The sequence below is a fragment of the Caretta caretta genome, chromosome 11 (genome assembly GCF_965140235.1).
Source record: "Caretta caretta isolate rCarCar2 chromosome 11, rCarCar1.hap1, whole genome shotgun sequence".
NCBI classification, from domain to species: domain Eukaryota; kingdom Metazoa; phylum Chordata; order Testudines; family Cheloniidae; genus Caretta; species Caretta caretta.
Window position 1 is genome coordinate 72,296,602 of NC_134216.1, and position 20,077 is coordinate 72,316,678.

At 44.3% G+C, this 20,077-nt stretch overlaps 1 protein-coding gene across 3 annotated transcripts in view; it reads left to right on the forward strand.

Moving 5' to 3' along the window:
- Positions 1-19,768, forward strand: part of TRPM8 (transient receptor potential cation channel subfamily M member 8) — a 131,002-nt gene extending 111,234 nt beyond the window's left edge. For all 3 annotated transcript variants that reach the window (XM_048870005.2, XM_048870004.2, XM_048870006.2), the window contains exons 22-26: positions 2,637-2,827; positions 7,528-7,627; positions 13,794-13,827; positions 15,196-15,283; positions 18,059-19,768. In XM_048870005.2, the coding sequence (XP_048725962.1) occupies positions 2,637-2,827; positions 7,528-7,627; positions 13,794-13,827; positions 15,196-15,246 (376 nt within the window). In that variant the 3' untranslated portion in view covers positions 15,247-15,283; positions 18,059-19,768. The remainder of the gene's footprint in view (positions 1-2,636; positions 2,828-7,527; positions 7,628-13,793; positions 13,828-15,195; positions 15,284-18,058) is intronic.
- The last annotated feature ends 309 nt before the right edge of the window (positions 19,769-20,077 follow it).

The following is a 20,077-nucleotide window of genomic DNA, read 5'->3' on the forward strand; positions in this document are numbered from 1 at the left end:
GATTATTGCTGCTGGTTGCTGGAATTTGCACCCTGTTACCACTTTCAAAAGCGACTTTGGGCATTTGAGTGCTATAGGTATGTAAGCTCCTAAGGCAGGTAGGTGTTGTTGAAAAAGTTTGCCTTTAGTCCCTTCCCACAATTAAAATATTTGACCTCAGCGGAGTTAAACTTCCAAAACTAGAGAGAGTCCCCCACCTTTGTGTGGGGTTCTGAATCCCAACTCAGATTTGGATCCAACAATTGTAGCTCCTCTCCATCTCTCTGGGCTGGACTCAAGCCCTGCAGCTTAGGAGGGGCTAGAAATCTAGATCAACATTTTATTAACCATGAGCTGGCGCTTTCCATCAGTTGATCTTGCAGTTCGTACAATACACCGGATAAGTTCTTATTTAATACGTTCTTTTTATGACTCAATAATAACCAGAATTGCTGCTTTGGTGCATGATTTGTAGCAAACATTCAGTGCACTAGTGCCTTAATGTTCCTGCTATTTATCAATCTGATAAATAGCACAAGCACCATGCTGTATCATCTGTGGATGAATGGAAGAACTCAAGAGACTTCCTCTAGGGAGATATTAATGGCTTTTTATTTTAGATGGGAGTTACCCATGTGTTTAGCATTGAGGAGGCTAGACTGGCCCGGCAGGTAAGTCTGACATCTGAAATGTGCTATCAGTCATTTTTCACCTTATCACAAATCCTTAGGGTAGTGGGTCTTTCAGATAAACAGAGTTAAAAAGATCTACTATTTTAGTAACAGATGAACTGATTTGGTAAAATCAGAATGGACTGGAGCTAGTCAGAAAATAAAAGTCTGTGTGAAACCTGGTCTGACATTTGTCCTAGCTTGTCGATCCTCAATTTATGTTGCAAAGCCTGTTTGTCTGCACAGTCTGTGGAGGCCAGGGAGGACTCTGGTAGGTGGGAAGTGTGGTTCTGGCTGCTGGCTTATGGTCTGTGTTGTGGCCAACTGGGGCTCCTGGAGCAGTCTGGGTGTAGACCTATGTATGTAAAACATGTTGAGGAACCCACAAGCAGAGCGTAGTCACACCTATTAATGTAATGTGTGTGTGACTGACTGGTTTTATTTGCTTTCACTTTACAATCAAATCAGAATGGGACTGAGTCTGGACCAAAAACTTTTGCAGCTGTAGCAAGGTCAGTTAGGGGTATGAATTTTTATTTTTTACAGCATGTTTATACCAATAAAAGCCCTAGTATAAATGCAGTTGTACCAGCTAAAAATGACTTTTGCTGGAATAGCTTTCATTTGGCAAACTAGTATAGGTACAATTTGCCTGTGGGAGCTGTGTCCCCACTTTGCCGTTACAGCTGTACCAGCTGACCTTTCTAAGCTTTCCTAGTTTAGAGCAGGCTGTAGGGAGCAAATCTAAATGCTAGTATTCTAAAGGGGAGACTGAGCCAGGTGAGAGGAGTGGGTTGTGTTGTACTTTGAGTTCAGGTGTGTCGGGCAAATAGCAGCCTCTCTGCGATGTGATTACCTGCTGAAAAAACAAACAAAGCATATTTCCATCTATGATTCCTTCTCCCAGGGTCCCCATCTTCTCTGATCATCTGTCAGTTTGTAATAATGCTGCTGGCAGACTCTGGTTCTGCAGCAATAGAGCAAGAATAATGTAGATCGTATCCTGTCTGTCTTTAAAATTGATATTAAAATATAAATAAATACCATGGAGATGCCAACCACCATCTGGCATACCATATAAGAGCTACAACTCAGTCAAAATGTATCAATATTGGTTTCCTCTTTTCAAGTAATATAAACATTTTGTCTGCAAAATTAAGGATTTAATTAATTTTTATAGAGAACTGGAAACTGAAGGGTATTTCACACTAGATTATAGAAATGTTCAAGTGTATCTTAACCTTCTGAAGATCCTATTAAGAGCTCTTGAAAGAGACATTTTGAAATATCTCATTTGTCCTTTAATAATAGCAGGGAAAGGTTTGGGGCAGGTACCATCGTTTTGTTTTGTTTGTGCAACACCTAGTTCTGGTCCATGACTTGGGCTCCTATAATATTACTCCTAATAATAAACTTGGAGGAGTTGCAGGCTTTGCAAACAGCCTGTTTTCTAGTTTTGCACAAAATTGTAAGAGTTGGCATATATTATTCATGCAACACATTGTCTAGCTCTAGGGCAGCCTCTGTTGTATGGCAAAGCTAGAAGAACATCCCCTAAAGCCAGACTGACAAAGCCCTGGCTGGGATGATTTAGTTAGTTGATTTAGCTTTGAGCAGAGGATTGGACTAGGTGACCTCCTGAGGTCTCTTTCGACCCTAATCGTCTATGATTCTATGAGGTAGGTAGAGCTCCATACAACATTTAATCTTTCATTAGTCTTTACTCAGGGTGCCTTTTTTCACAATCAGTTTGTATTTTCACTTTCCTCTGCTCCACTTCTTTCTCCATTTTTTAGTCTGTCCAAATCAGAGTCCAACTTTTAAATCCAGGATGTTCATGTGACTGAAACTATGCAACACCAATTCCCCACCCTTGCTAATAGGAAAATTTCTGTTATTTGGATCTAATGAAAATCTTCACTGGATAATAAATTACTAGTGGTACTCTTAGACAAACAGAAGTTTATCTTTTAATCTTCCCCTTAGTTACACGGTTGGATCAGTACAAGAAAACAACGACCAGGTGTGGAAGTTCCAGCGCTATTTCTTGGTTCAGGAGTATGGCAGCCGTTTGACTATTCCATTTCCTTTCGTCATCTTTGCCTACATCTACATGGTGATGAAGAAATGCTTTAAATGCTGCTGTAAAAAGGAATGCAAAGAGCCATCCATCTGTTGTAAGTAGCATTGTGTGTTGTTTCTACCCCTTGTTAAGGTTCCAGGATGAGCTGTTCCTTTGTCCCCGCACTCATTCCCTTTGTAGGTACCCCTTCCCAGTGCTTGTACTTCTCTCAGGGTAGAATCCCACTCCTAGAATGGGTCACCAGGTTACAGCACCCCTGTTGACCACTAGTGTCCTCAGCAGGTCCCACTGAGTTTTTCTGGCCCAGGTGGCCCTGGATTTCTTTCCAGGAGCCCGGAGTCAGTGTGAAAGTCCAATGGCAGAACACTTTGTTCAATACAAAGTATGTATTTATTCATCGGAACACAACAAACAGAGGAAGAGGGTCAAAATAACAAAAGGCCTATACTTATGTCCTCCACCATAAACCTTACCTTGCAAATGTATCTTGTCCCAGGCAGTCAGCACCCTCTCACTTAGTCAGCCCCAGTCTGTCTCCATCCTGAATCGATAGGCAGTCTCTTACCTATTTCAAAGTCCCTTTCTTTGTTCTGGAACACCTGAACCTGGTGAGTCTGGTTTATGCATCTCCCCAGGTGGGACGGAGGCAAACTTGTAGTAGTGGAGTTGTCATATTGTTCATTTGAGCAGTGTTAATTGAATGTGTCATTGCCTGATTACTTGGGTGTGTGCTGAGAGTTGCAGCTGGCATTACCCTTAGTGTTCCACAGAGCCAGCCATACTGCAGTGCTCAAACACACAAGATTCATAAAAACATTACATATATCTCCCACATTCTTCACTCTCCTAATGGAGCCAGTGCTGTGGTAAATAGCCTACAACCACACTACTGTGTGCTGTGATCCTGTTGGATCTCCCAAGGTAAGCAACAACTGGATGGGGTTGGTATTTAGATGGGGGACCTTCCAGGGGAAACTAAATGATGTAGGAAGTAACTGTGGTAATTCAGTAGGTTGTCACTGTGTACTGCTGAAGGTACCATGTTTCAGAGTAGATGTAAAATGGAGTCCCTGATTTCTTGTGATGAATAAACTTCCCACTGTGCTTAAAATCTAAGTTAAAACTTGTCCAGGAACTTGGGGCTAACACCATACTTCTACCTACCTACAACTGCCTTTTAAATTTGCAATTGGACATAGTGTAAGTTTTTTCATTTTCTGCTCTAAATTGCTCAGATTTTTGCTGAGGTAAGCAGCTCCTGCATTCCACCCCAAAGGCTAAAGCAGTTCAGTGGTGGGCTGCATGATCCCTGTACATTATTTATCCTGGAGGTATTGAGGTATAATTCGTTGATATTTGTAAAGAACTTTTAAAATAATGAAATTTGCACCTTTAAGGTGCATATGGTGCTTAATAGATTTCAGAGACTTTCTCCATTAGGGCACTGGTTCAGTTCTAGCCAAGGCCGGCAGTGGCTGAAAATCATTATTTGATGGCTGGGCAGCCTGGCCTGTATGTGAAAGGAGTAAATCATCTTAATCCATTTCCTGTCAACATCAGAACTGGCAGTGGTGCGCTCCTGCACAGTCTCGGATGAGGCTTGGGAGTGAATTGAGTCTGAGCCAGCAGCTCTCACACTAAAGTCTTCAACAAGATTTAAATATAAGATCACTTCCCCTTTTTATCCAATCAGTACTTACCTTTTCATAGTTTTCTTCCCCTTCCCCCTCTCCCTTCCCCCTGACTTGTTGATTTGGACACTTACATAAGAACAGCCATACTGGGTCAGACCAAAGGTCCATCTAGCCCAGTATTCTGTCTTCCGACAGTGGCCAGTGCCAGGTGCCCCAGAGGGAATGAATAGCACAGGTAATCATCAAGTGATCCATCCCCTGTTGCCCAGTCCCAGCTTCTGGCAAACAGTGGCTAGGGACACCATCCCTGCGCATCCTGGCTAATAGCCATTGATGGACCTGTCCTCCATGAACTTATCTAGCTCTTTTTTGAACCCTGTTATAGTCTTGGCCTTCATGTCACAACACAAAGAGGGTGGCAAAACTATTAGATCTTAGAGGATTGGTGTTTTAATGGCTTAAAATATAAGAGGTGTAGGCCAACTCCTCACCCCAGTCTGACCCACTGATATTTATCCTTGCCCTTTATTTATGCTCCTTCAGCTAATGACGCTTGAATGGGCACTATAATACATTATTTAAGGACAGCCTGTTACCAGTGCTAACTTCTCCAGCGGCTCTTCTGGCCTCTGGAGATTGATTGTAAAAGAAAACTAATACTCTCCTGACCACATGGCTGCTGCTGCTAAGTGCGCTATATCAGGAATAAATATATATAGAAATCCATGCCTGGCTTTGGGTACGGCCTCTAACTGTTCTCCCTGCATTTATTCAGTCAGAGAGCACAGATATGAATTGCTTTAACAAACTTTTCAAATAAATTGGCTCTTGTCTCTGGTTTTTCTCCCAGCTTTTTGTTAAAGTGCTGTTCATAAGAGATGAGAGAGATGAGAGCTTCAGATAACTGAGAGGCTTGTTCCTATACACCAGCAGCATGGCTCTTGCCCTGCAGCATCGATTGAAACTTTATTTAGTTTAGGAAAAAGTTACTTGTAGAATGTGCAGGTCCTCTGCACTGTTCGTGGGTTTGGTTGCCCAAATCAGCGTTGCAAATGGTGTTTAGCTTCCACACCATGATAGCAGCCTTCAACTACCTGAAGGGGGGTTCCAAAGAGAATGGATCTAGACTGTTCTCAGTGGCAGAATGACATCTCTGACAGAACAAGAACCAATGGTCTCGAGTTGCAGTGGGGAAGGTCTAGTTTGGATATTAGGAAAAACTTTTTCACTAGGAGGGTGGTGAAGCACTGGGATGGATTACCTAGGGAGGTGGTCAAATCTGCATCCTTAGACGTTTTTAAGGCCCAGCTTGACAAAGCCCTGGCTGGGATGATTTAGTTGGGGATTGGTCCTGCTTTGAGCAGGGGGTTGGACTAGATGACCTCCTGAGGTCTCTTCCAAATCTAATATTCTATGATTCTGTTCTACCAGACAGATGATGATCTAACTGTAGAAACTCCTGCTGAGCTGATCTATAATTTATCTTGTACTTCTAGAACCAGTGGGAGGACTTAATTAGAGCCAATTTGTGGCTGTTCCAGCAGGGTTGTGCTACTGGTAAAGAGCACTGGGGGCTGCTTAATCCCTGTGCAGCAGGCAGCCATAAGGCTCTAGCTCCAGCTCCAGTGCGAGGAGTGGGGAAAGATGGCTAAGAACTCACTCTTGTGTGGGGTGGGCTCCCATTGCCATCAGTGGGATTCAATGTGGGCACAGGGGACTGCTCATACGCAGCAGCTTGCAAAATCAGGGTTTAAGTTACGTGGCAGCCCTGACTGAGGCAGAAGCCTGGTTAGGTTGCAGGAGTGTCCATTCAGCATGTCACAGTTCCCGGTTGAGCACCCCACATTGGCCACTCACTAGACTGCTGGGATCTGCTGTCCAGCTGCCTAGTCCTTGGGCTCAGTGCCTTTAGACGCCTCTATAGCTTAAACACACCCTTCCCAGAACTCCCCCACAAGGTGTGAGCTTTCTAGGTCACTATTGAACTCTCTCAGAAGGCACGTAGTAGTCGTGAGGTATATAACCCATATAGACACCTTGCCAGTCTCACTATTGCTCTTCTTCTACTTTACATAAAGCACAAGGGAGTAGGGCTCCTTTAGAACATAACATAAATCCTAACCGCAGTTGCCCCTCACCCCTTAGGGGACCGTCTGGATTCAGGTAAGCAGGCAGGGTTCCCAGCTTCATAAGGCATCTACATTCTGGATTGCTTCTCCCTCCTCTTGATCTTGGGAAAAATGGCCCCCCATAGATCAGCTCCTCTATTTTTATAACCTTCCAGTCTTCTCTGTCAGGTGGCACCCTCAGGTGACCAGAGACTCCTCCCAGGTGACTTTGTTACCAAGGTGACCTCCCTCCCCATGAGCAAATGTGATACTTTAAAAACTGGGTTGCCCTGAGCAGCAACCATCTCTTTGTCATTTGGTTAGTTGATCATCAAAGTTTAATGACCCTCTATTGTTAGCTCTATGCTAGCACCCCTCTGGGATTCTAGTTCAAGACCATAGAATCATAGAAGCTCAGGGTTGGAAGGGACCTCAGGAGGTCATCTAGTCCAACCCCCTGCTCAAAGCAGGACCAATCCCCAATTTTTGCCCCAGATCCCTAAATGGCCCCCTCAAGGATTGAACTCACAAGCCTGGGTTTAGCAGGCCAATGCTCAAACCACTGAGCTATGGAGGTCAAAAGGCAGTAAGAAGGGGAAGGCGAGCCTTACAATCAAAATGGAGTTTGCAGTCTGACACAGGTACATACAGAGTTCATAATTACACACAGAATGACTAAATTGTGAGGTTCCCCAAGTTGTCACACAGTGTCACTCGCATGTTTGATGTTTGCCTGAAGCCAGAAAATTCACACTTCATTTAAAACCTCCCCAAAGCTGAATGCTTCTAAACCTCAAATAGTGTCCATTCGGAGGTTGGAGTGGAAATGTGGGTCAATTCCTCCTTTTAATACAAACCCGGTTAGCTTGTCCTGTCCCATGACCATGCAATAAAATACATTTATGTTCTATTTACATTATCGCTGCTAATTTTCCGTATGCAGAGAAATGAATTCCATTAGCTCTGGTGAACAGAATCACTGGCAGGCTTTTTCACATTTCAAAATGGTAGAGGCAAATTAAGTTAGTCTAATGCCTTTTTGTATTTCTCAGGTTCAAAATATGAGGACAATGAAACGCTCGCATGGGAAGCTGTCATGAAAGAAAATTACCTTGTCAAAATCAATTCCAAAGCAAACGACTCATCAGAAGAGTATGTCTGTTTTTTCTTTCTGCTATACTCTTAGACTAAACTTCACTTCTGCAAACTTTTTTTTAATAAGAAAAATAAAACCTTTTTTTACATTTAGAAAGTCTGCTTATACACTATATATTAATAAAAGCAGCCTAAAACAGCTCACCATTCTGCCTCAAGTAAAATATTGGAGATTTTACAATACATTGGTTGCCTAGGCTGTTCAATTTTCATTACAATTTTGCAAATTTGACATGACACATTATTCACACAATATGTGCTGAATACAGGGCCGGTGCAAGGCTATTTTGCGCCCTAGGCGAAACTTCCACCTTGCACCCCCCCTTCCCTTCCCCTCTCCCCGGAGCATCGCTTATTATAAATTTTCAAAAATGAATACTGCATAATGTGGCATTGTTCATTAGAATTAATACACGTTCGGCTTGAAAATTTATTAATTTCATTATTTAGTCTACATATTTAATGAAAATAAATGAATAACCTGACAGTGTTGATATTGTTTTCACTTTGCACAACATAGCATGGATCTTAAAATAAATCACATACATTATACACAATACACTGTCACAGAGTAACACGTTATAATTTAGAATTTATTTTTCCATGCTTTCAGTTTAGCAAATTTAGAAACAAGTTCCTCCAAGTCAATGCTGCGAGCAATGTCATGTTCTATTAGCAAGGTAGATAGTCCAACAAGTCTTTGTTGCAACACTGATGTTTGCATTTATGTTTTTATCAACTTGAGCTTCGAGAAGCTTCGCTCACCACTGGCCACAGAAACTGGCAGAGTCAAGAGGATGCAAAGAACAATAACTGTGTTGGGGACACTATCTGTCATCTTATTTTTCCATATGAAGTTCAATACATCTTGCGGTGATGCACTTTTTGGACTCCTCTTGAAATAGCTTGCAATTCATTGCACAAGTCAAAGGCATCAACATCTTTGGATTCACCATGTTGCAAAGCTTGCTTCAGATTCAAGCAATGTTCCATAATTTGCTTTGGTGTTGTTTTTGCAAACTATAAACATCATATAGGAAGCCAAATACTGAACTAATTTGCTGCATCAATGTGAATCTTTCTTCAGCCAAATGTATTGCTGTGTCGATGACTGCAAGGTAAAAGTTCACTTTAAATTTTTCTTTCAGATTATAAATAGGTTCATCATCTGCCTCATATGTGAACTGCTTTCTCTTTTTTCTAATACGGATTGGATCTGGTTCAAAAAGTGCCAGTATATCCAACTCCTCCGCAAGTTCACCTGCATCTACCAATATTTTCTACAAATCTGCGTCACTTCTTGGAGTGAAACTTCTTGGTTTCTCCAAGTTGATTAATGGCGTCACGTATGTCGAATTCTTTCACTTGAAGTTGTTTGCTAGTCATGTTGATCTCAAACAATATGTCATACCACACAACAAGAGAAAGAAGAAACTTGAAACTAGAAATGGCTTTTGCAAGATCCTTTGCATCAACTCGTGATGTGTTGCCAGGTGATCCTGCTAGAGTAGTGTCATCAGAGATCTCTATCAGAGCATCATAGATGTCACCAAGCTGATAGCGAAGAGGTTTCAAGGCATCGATTCGACTTTCCCATCTTGTTTCACTCCATAGCTTACCTGTGAGATTAGATTCGTGGTGTGCTAGAACTTCCCAGCCATGTGTAGAAGCTGAGAAATACACATAAACACACTGAACTAAATCAAAGAAGGCAGTTGCCTCCAAGCAACATTTTGCAGCATCATTAACAACCAAATTCGATGTGTCTGTATTCGCACTGTCAGTCTTGGCAGGACCATCCTGGGATGGATGGAGAGACTCAGCTAGGAAGTACTGCAGGTCCCTGCTTGCCCTACACTCCTCTCCCTCTCCAGTACCGCATAGTTGGAGCCAATCAATCGCTATTTGCATTTGAAGCCATTAGTGCAACTCTACATTTCCCTTTAGCCCTGATCTCTCTTTGGGGCACAGTGTCTCTCTGGCTTTGTCCCTCTCTCCCCACCTGGGTCCCAGTTTGCAGAAAGCCCCAGCCCAGAGTAGCTCCGACCATTCCCCTGCTGACAGAGGCTGGGGCAGGGAGAGGGGCACTGGGGCAGCTCAGCTCTGTGGGCTGCCGTCCTCTCCAGCTGCCCGCACACGAGGGGAGCACAGACCAGCAGGCACCCAAGCTGTGGGGAAGCGCTTATCTTGGCCAATGCACCAGCATCCTCTTCCTCCGGTGGGCCGCTGTGCAAGGCTCTTTTGTTCTCCGGGGGGAGGGGAGTGTGAATGCACTCTCCGTGCCCCCTGCTGGGGCTGAGCATGGAGGCTGAGCCAAGGCAGACGCCTGTTTCCTTGCCAAGCCCCTCTGCCACTGGGCTCACTTTTTGGCACCCCCAAATCTTGGCGCCCTAGGCGGCCGCCTAGTTCGCCTAGTGGTTACACCAGCCCTGGCTAAATAAATTTATTTATGTACAATTACATACCAAAAATGTCTTCCATTAGCTTGCTAGGGCAGACTTGGGCAAATCACTTCTCTGTGCCTCAATGTTCCCATCTGTCATGTGGGGATAATCATAGAATCATAGAAGATTAGGGTTGGAAGAGACCTCAAAGCAGGACCAACCCCAACTAAATCATCCCAGCCGGGGCTTTGTCAAGCTGGGCCTTAAAAACCTCTAAGGATGGAGATTTGACCACCTAGGTAACCCATTCCAGTGTTTCAGCACCCTCCTACTGAAATAGTTTTTCCTAATATCCAACCTAGACCTCCCCACTGCAACTTAAGACCATTGCTCCTTGTTCTGTCATCTGCCACCACCGAGAACAGCCTAGCTCAATCCTCTTTGGAACCCCCCTTCAGATAGTTGAAGGCTGCTATCAAATCTCCCCTCACTCTTCTCTTCTGCAGACTAAATAAGCCCAGTTCCCTCAGCCTCTCCTAATAAGTCATGTGCCCCAGCTCCCTAATCATTTGTGTTGCCCTCTGCTGCACTCTCTCCAATTTGTCCATATCCCTTCTGTAGTGGGGGGACTAAAACTGGATGCAGTACTCCAGATGTGGCCTCACCAGTGCCGAATAGAGGAGAATAATAACTTTGCTCGATCTGCTGGCAGAGCTCCTCCTAATGCAGCCCATTATGCCATTAGCCTTCTTGGCAACAGGGGCACACTGTTGACTCATATCCAGCTTCTCGTTCACTGTAAGCGCCAGGTCCTTTTCTGCAGAACTTGCTCTTAGCCAATCGGTCCCCAGCCTATAGCAGTGCATGGAATTCTTCTGTCCTAAGTGCAGGACTCTGCACTTGTCCTTGTTGAACCTCATCAGATTTCTTTTGGCCTAATCCTCCAATGTGTCTAGGTCACTCTGGACCCTGTCCCTACTCTCCAGCATATCTACCTCACCTGCCAACTTAGTGTCATCCGCGAACTTGCTGAGGGTTCAATCCATCCCATCATCCAGATCATTAATGAAGATGTTGAACAAAACCAGCCCCAGGACCAACCCCTGGGGCACTCCACTTGATACTGGCTGCCAACTAGACATCGAGCCATTGATCACTACCCGTTAAGCCCAATGATCTAGACAGCTTTTTATCCACCTGATAGTCCATTCATCCAATCCATACTATTTTGACTTGCTAGCAAGAGTACTGTGGGAGACCATATCAAAATCTTTGCTAAAGTCAAGGTATATCACATCCGCAGCTTTCCCCATCTCCACAGAGCCAGTTATCTCATCATAGAAGGCAATCAGGTTGATCAGACATTACTTGTCCTTGGTGAATCCATGTTGACTGTTTCTGATCACATGATTTTTCTAGGGACTGAGGTAAAGCTGACCAGCCTGTAGTTCCCCAGATTCTCCTTCTTCCCTTTTTAAAAGATGGGCTCTATATTAGCCTTTTTCCAATTGTCTGGAACTTCCCCCAATCGCCATGAGTTTTCACAGATAATGGCCAATGGCTGTTCAATCACATCAGCCAACTCCCTCAGCACCCTCAGATGCATTGCATCCAGCCCCATGGACTTGTGCATGTCCAGCTTTTCTGAGTAGTCTTTAACCCGTTCTTTCACCACTGAGGGCTCCTCACCTCTTCCCCATACTGTGCTGCCCAGTGCAGCAGTGTGGGAGCTGACCTTGTTCGTGAACACCGAGACAAAGCATTGGGAACTTTACCTAGGTTGCCTCCCCCATTCAGTAAAGATCCCACAGTTTCCCTGACCACCTTCTTGTTGCTAACTTACCTGTAGAAACCCTTCTTGTTACCCTTCACATCCCTTGCTAGCTGCAACTCCAATTGTGCTTTGGCCTTCCTGATTACACCCCTGCATGCTCAAGCAATATTTTTATGCTCCCCCCTAGTCATCTGTCCAAGTTTCCACTTCTTGTAAGCTTCCTTTTTGTGTTTAAGTTCACTGAAAATTTCTCTGTTAAGCCAAGCTGGTCGCCTGCCATATTTGCTATTCTTTCTGCACATCGGGATGGCTTGTTCCTGTGCCCACAATTAGGCTTCTTTAAAACACAGCCAGCTCTCCTGAACTCCTTTCCCCCTCATATTAGCCTCCCAAGGGATCCTGCCCATCAGTTCCCTGAGGGAGTCAAAGTCTGCTTTTCTGAAGTCCATGGTCCGTATTCTGCTGCTGTCCTTTCTTGCTTTTGTCAGGATCCTGAACTCAACCATTTCATGGTCACTGCTGCCCAGGTTGCCACCCACTTCTACTTCTCCTACCAATTCTTCCCTGTTTGGGAGCAGCAGGTCAAGAGGAGCATGATCCCTAGTTGGTTCCTCCAGCACTTGCACCAGGACGTTGTCCCCAACACTCTCAAAAAATTTCCTGGATTGTCTGTACACTTCTGTATTGCTCTCCCAGCAGATATCAGGGTGATTGAAGTCCCCCATGAGAACCAGGGCCTGTGATCTGGAAACTTCTGTTAGTTGTCCAAAGAAAGCCTCATCTACCTCATCCTCCTGGTCTGGTGGTCTATAGCAGACGCCCACCACGACATCACCCTTGTTGCTCTCACCTCTAAACTTAACCCAAAAATTCATGCTTTCCTCCTTTTTCAAAGTGCTTTGAGATTCATTGATTGAAAGTGCTATATAAGAGCTAGGTAGTATTTTTACATAGATTAATGGAGAATACCAGCCATGTAACCATGAGAAATAAGGTTATACATAGGTTGCGGGGATTCCAAGCTGACCAGAAATCTTTACTTAATACTAGTAGTAGATGGGGTCTCCAATTTTTAGTTGGGACTTGAAAGATTAATTACGTCCTAAGGCTATGGGTACCTTCAGAAATCCTTTGTCAAATCCTGACACTTGGCTGATCAGCCTCAGAGTTCCTTCAGAAATCACCTCAGCATTTTTAGAGCAACAACTAAGTCTGACAAACTGCCAAGAAAAAAAAGAAATGTATACAAACCAGAATCAGAGAACAAAGTTGTCAAAAGACATAGGACCAGATTTTTAGAGGTATTTAGGTACCTAATTCCCGTGGAGAACACGCATGCAACTTTATTCAACGTGCTACTGAATATAAAAGGCTTTATTTTGTAGCAACCCTCCAATAGTGTCTAGGTGTTCTTCATTTCCATTTTTGGCATTGAAAAGCTGGTAACTTTGGGTGAAGGGTTTCACTAGTGCTAGGGCATGCAGCTTTCCTGTTATGGACATTCCATCCTTAAAGGCATAAGTAAGACTTTCCATATGCTGCTCAGCATTAAGTTACAAGCTAGATGTATTCAAATTGGAGTGGCCAAATTTTGAGCCAAAAGAGGTCGTGTAAGTAACTTGCCAAGAGCAGCACTGACAGTAATTTATACATAGAGTTGTAATCAAAACCAGGTGCACACAGCCATAATGACTTGTCTCATCCTGGAAAGATGAATGGGAACTATTTGAGTTCCCAGGCAATAACACCTGCAGTCCATATCAGCCTTGTCATTAACCTTCAACTATGTGCATTCAGAGTAGAAGATCATTCTAGGATCCAAGAGCCCATAGTTTTCTTTGGTCCACATTTTAGGTGTTCCTATGTGACTAGATGTCCTGCCTTAAATTAATTGTATGTAATGTTCTGCTGCCCAGTTTGGCACCGAATCAAGGAGTAGATGCCAATTGCTATTTTAATTTTTAGTCCCACATGGCTCATTTTGGTATTTGTCATCTTTTCACAGGATGGCACATCGATTTAGACAACTGGATATGAAGGTACTTTGTTTTTGATTGGTCTGGGGAATATGTGGCTATCTGATATGACAGCTAGTGGCATATATAGAAACTGGACCCCCGTATTTATGCACTGTTTACACTTAACTGTAGTCAGATATTATTTTCTTAGGGCTGTACTTTCAAGGTATTGTCCTGTGTTGGGGGCAGTGTGAAGGTACGCTGTCCAGATGTGCATGCTAGGAGGCACTGTGCCTCAAGCAGAAAACTGTGTGTGTGGCACAGACCTCTGATAAGGTTACAACATCCACATGAGGTCGCTTAGATGCTAAGAAGCATCTAGTTGTGCTGAAGAATGAAGGAGCAGATATTTTCTAAGCTCTGCAAAGGTGGAGAGAGGCCACGCTGTGCTGCTGCTTCTAAGAGCTTTATTAGGTAGGATTTAATTTCAAAATAGTGCCTTAAACATGTCTTAAATGAACTGCCTCAAAGCAATGTACTTGTCAGACCTGTTGCTTGATTACTAGAAAACCACTGGAGAGTTCTAAAGCAGAAGGGGATGTCAGGGTTGCATAGTACTGAGCAAGGTGTCTTCCCCATTGTAAATACACTTTGAAGGCAGAAACTTCATAGGGCAGTGTGTGCTGTTGCTTGTCCAGTTAATTCCATCAAGCAAGATTCTGATCCCCTTACAGCAGCACCTTATCCATGAGAAGTCCCACAGACTTCCCAGGAAGTAAGTTATGTCTCAGTGCGGGTAAGGGTATCAGGTTGCCCCCAGAGTTTGCTCTGTGTGCATCTGAGTGAAAGAAGCATTGGAGGAAACCAATGTAAAAACATAACAATCTTTACAGTAGACTGGTTTCCACAAAACTCCAATGACCAGATCCCATCTCAGGAGTACATGCAGATTCAGAGTAATTTGGAGTCAGTTGGTTTCATGATGCCTGCTTGTTAAATGCATGAAATATGTATGCATTAGGACTCACTACATTTATTGACTGATGAAAATTGTAATTGTTGTTGTCCTTCCAAATGGACTGTACCGGGGCAATGTTTGAAGAGGCACTTCTATTGCTCATTAGGGCTATTTCCCTGTGAAAAATAAATATAAGCACTGCATTGTTTATCAGCACAGCTGAGTTTATCTAGTAAATGCAAATAGCAGTTGGCTAATGCTCAGTCACTAACAGCCGGCATTCAGAGGGTAACCAAAGAAACAGGAGCTTAACTTGGAGGTGCCATGGGAGTTATTGTTACTGTTTTACAACCATTCCTGGGCATTTTAAACGACTTACTGCTTATTTGCCTCATACATCTCTTTGCCTGTTATCCAAGCTGCAAAAATGCCTTGGAATAAGCTAGGCTGGCTTCAAACTAACATGAATCTTGATTTGTTTTTGTTTTTAGCTTAATGATCTGAAAGGCCTTCTGAAAGAGATTGCTAACAAAATAAAATAAAAGCAGCTTGAAAGCAGAGGAGGCAAACCTCAGCAATGTAAGCTCACTTTATTGACTAACATACAAGAGCATCTCCGGTGCTTAAATGCATCTGTCTAATAGAGAGGAAGGGTTCTATCTGACATTGGTTACTGATGCTTCTATTTATATCTTCAGCATTAAAAAGGGAACACTAGGCCCTGGATTTCTTTCTCACTTGGTCATTCTGGATTAAATCCAAGGATATGCTGTCACCATCTTTAATTTCCAGACGGTAATTTAAAAAAAAACAACCTATTAAACCCCATAAGAATTGTCTTGTTTTGACCCTGGGTTTGCTGAAAAGCTCCAAGCTGAACCAATTTATGTATTATTTATGCTAGAGGCCCCAACTGAGATCAGGGGTCCCATTGTGGTAGGTGCTGTACAAACACAATGAAAGTTCTTGTCCTGATCAGCTAAATCAAAAAGACAGACCCAAGGGGATGAGAGAGCATGGATTATTATTCCCTGGGACTATGGCATAGAATGTAACTTACCCAAAATGACATAGGAAGTTTATAGCAGAGCTAGGAACTGAACCAAGATTTCCCAAGTCCTAAGCTAGTACGCTCACCAACAAGGCTATCCTTTCTCTCTCAGCAAATTATTCACTTCCTTTGATAGATTTCCTTATTCTTCTTCAGTTTGTGATTGTCTGGTGTTACTGAATGGTGTGAGGGATTCAGAGCCCTTGGGATAGCAAAAGGAATTTAAGATGCCTGACAAAAAGACTAGAGTGATGTAGAACAACATCAAAACTAGCAATGACTGGCATCTTCCTTTGCCGAGAAAACGGAATAAGAAATGTGGTTGTGTGGAAGTGAGGACTATCTGGAATTACTATGTCAAACTAAACTTTAAAGCAGGGGTGGGCAAACTATGGCCCGCGGGCCACATCCCATTTATTTCGGCCCTCAAGCTCCTGCTGGGGAGTGGGGTCTGGGGCTTGCCCCGCTCCCACGCTCCTGCCGGAGAGCAGGGTCAGGGGCTGCTCTGCACATGTGTGCCGTGGATCCGTGTGGCTCCCAGAAACAGCGGCATGTCCCCACTCTGGCTCCTACGTGGAGACACGGCCAGGGGGCTCTGCACACTGCCCCCACAACAAGTGATGCCCCCACAGCTCCAATTCGCCAGGAACTGCAGACAGTGGGAGCTGCAGGGGCAGTGCCTGCGGACAGGGCAGTGTACAGAGCCACCTGGCCGCACCTCCATTTAGAATCTAGAGCTGGGACATGCCACTGCTTCCGAGAGCTGCTTCAGGTCAGTGCCGCCTGGAGCCTGCACCCCTGAGCCCCTCCTGCGCCCCAACCCCTCATCCGCAGCCCCACCCCAGAGCCTTCACCCCCAGCCGAAGCCCTCACCCCCCTGCACCGCAACCCCCTGTCCCGGCCTGGAGCCCCCTCCTGCACGCTGAACTCCTCATTTCTGGCCCCATCCCAGAGCCTGCACCCCTAACCAAAGCCCTGACCCCTCCCTTCCCCGTGCCCTAAAACCCTGCCCCAGCCCTGATCCCCCTCCTGCCCTCCAAACCCCTTGGTCCCAGCCTGGAGCACCCTCCTACACCCCAAATCCCTCATCCCCCAGCTCCACCCCAGTGCTCGCACCTCCAGCCGGAGACCTCACCCCCTCACACCCCAACCCCCTACCCCAACCCTGTTTCCCCTCCCGCCCTCTGAACCCCTCATTTCTGGTCCCACCCCAGAGCCTGCACCCCCAGCCAGAGTCCTCACCCCCTCCTTCACCCCAACCCCAATTTTATGAGCATTCATGGCCTGCCATACAATTTCCATATGCAGATGTGGCCCTCAGGCCAAAAAGTTTGCCCACCCCTGCCTTAAAGGCACAGGGCTCTCTTTCAGGGATTGAAGAGATTTGTTCCTTGTAGAGAATCATTTTGGCAAGTGCAAAATGAACCTTAAACACTACCAACTCAATTCTCTACTCGCTCACAGTGGGGGTATGATTTTATACCCACTTTGCACAGAGGTAAATGATTATATAAGGCGCAATGCCAGAGAGACCCATGGGGGTAAACTGCACAGTTCAAGGAAAGAGGTCTCTCTAGTCCTTAGCCACATCCTTAGATGTAGTAATTCTGAAGTTGTTCAGCTTGTAAGTTAGCTCAAGTCAGGTAAAAGGTCTAAACTCTAGTCTGGTAGCTTGGGGACTACTCTGGTTCCTAAGTGATGAAGTATAATGGAAGTTGAGGATGCCGGGTCCACCTGAAAAATGGTTTACTGCTTGCTGGCAGCTCAGTGAAATCTTCCTGGTGCTGTGAAAGCCAGGTACTCCTTTCCTCTTGCGTATGAGCTGTCCAGGTTCTGAAGCTGGGCTCCCACAAAAAATGACCCAATGTACTAACTAATCTAGATTCATGTGAAGGGCAGACAAGCCAATGCCTCCCAAGAAGCTGAAGCTGTATCTTTGTAGTACTTTGGCCAATCAGAATGATAATGTTTACATCCACGCTGCGCTCGTCTGGTACAGGGGGAAATCACTGCATACAATGCAGTGCATCGGAGAATCAGGCCCAGCACCTGCAGAAGATGCTGAATTGACAGCCCCAAAACTTCCCAATTCTGCCTCTGCTCTTACTTAATCTAATACACAGAGCTGCCACTCTTCCTCATTTCTTAGCACAGCAGCAAGCCCATTTTATCCCTGGTAATTTGTTAGGATTAGACCCCTGGATTCCATGTTGACAGATACTGGAACGAAAACAAAATGTGTCAACTGACTGCAGTGGGAGATTTATTCTAAAATTCTCTTTTTATTTTCTTTGCTCACGCAGGTACTGACTTGTTCACACTAATTTCTAGGAGATGTCTCAAAGTGAAATGTATCCTGCAACAAATGGTAGCACCTGGGAAGGAGTGAGGAGGATGCATGGTGCTTTTAAAATGACATTTCTGCTCTTCACGTCTCAGAGCTGTGGGCTCTGGTCTCTTTTATGTCCATGGTTGTCTTACATGATGATGACAAAAAATTATCCTCCTAGTTGAGCTCCAAATTCCAAAAGCTGATCTGTTGCTTTTCTTCTCAGTCCTTAGTTACTGGCTGTAAGCAGGTAGCTCTCATCAGCTGCTCAGAGATCACTTTCCTAACTCCAAGAATTCTGCTGCCAAACCACTCTGGTTTGAGTCTCGTGAATGGATCTTCACCCAGGCATCAACTAGACACTCAAGTGCAGATCCTCAGAGGTGTTTATGTAACACAAAGGCAGAGCCACTCTGGTTGAGCCAAGCTGTCATCCAGCGGATCTTGCTCAAAGAAAGTTAGGAGCCTAAATTCTTTTGAGGATTTGGGCCTCATTGTTTCTTTTAATGACCCCCAATGATCTCCTCCCCTGCCTCCCTTGCTACCCACATAGTGTATTTCCAAACCCTGACTAAATTTTTACATGCTGGTGTATGAAGATAAAAGGCACTCCTGCCTTCCCTAATAGGAAATATTGCACTCAGCATCCAAAACTAACCTGCCCCCTGGATTCCTGGTGAACAATAAAGACTTCTTCAGATTAGGCTGAGATACTGTTTTGTAGCCCAGACTCTGAGTGCCCACACCACAGGGCTGAAGGCAGGCAGTTCACAAATAAGTCTAATAGGATCACTACTTGCTGCCTCAGTGATGTTTTGCAAGGCCCTGATATTGCATTTGGTTTCACTTGTTCAAGTTTCTGTATGGCCTGTTCGTGTTCTGATTCATTAACAAACAAGAGGTGGTATGTGATTCACCGCTCATTTGATGCAACAGCAGGGCTAGCTCCTGGTATCACAGTAGTTTAGAAAGCAAGTGTCCCCAGCTAAGTGTTCTTTCCTGGAAGGGAAAGGGGCTTCTAAATGCAATGCTGCCTGTAGCAAGATCCGCTGGATGACAGCTTGGCTCAACCAGAGTGGCTCTGCCTTTGTGTTACATGCTGAAAGTCTTCCGGAGAGCCAAGCCCTAGCAAGCCATTAACTCAAATGACTGCTGTGTTGTCTCTGCATAAGAAAACAACTGAATATATTTTCCAGGGGAAGCATTATTAATTGCCTGTTACAGTAAAACTTTTTAGCATCTTGCTGTTCACATCTTTGCTGTTTGATCTGCTATCAAAACTTACCAAATGCACTGAAACAGGTCAAGTTCAGTGTTGATTACAACACCAATACTAAGGGTGATATCTGTTCAGCAGTGCAACATAAGATTTCAGTCGTCAGAAATTGGGAAGGCTTGTCAGGACATACTCAGACTCCCACTGACTTCAGTGGAAGTTGGATTGGGTCCTAAATGACTAAGATAAATCTACTTTATATAAATGGATTTTCATTTGTCACTTGTGTCTGCCTTTAGTGTGGATAATGTGTCTTCCTTCCATTTTTATTGTCTGCCATGCCATACTCTATGGTACCTGTAACAGTGTTGTTCCCCTGCATATTATGCTGGATGTAGCTATGAGTAGTGTAACAAAGAATCAAATGTACCTTTATGAACCTGCACATTAAATAGTAAGTTAACTCTGGCTTCTTGCCTTATTTCAGGGTGGGAAAAGATAAACAAGGTATTTTCCTAAGCCAAATAGGTTCTGCTACCTTGCTACCCCTGTGACACTTTCTGTATTTCTTTGTCTAATCTCATTTCTACAGGCAAGTGTTCTGTGTTATTGCCAGCTACATATCACCCATTGCCTTACTCTAGGAATTGCAACACAACTGAGACGACTTTGGGAATAATTAGGGAAACAACCGCACTAGGCACCCATCTCTGTTTGAAAAGGATTCTCCAATGAGAGGAAAGACATTCTGATGGTCAACGCCAGTGGGATTTCTCT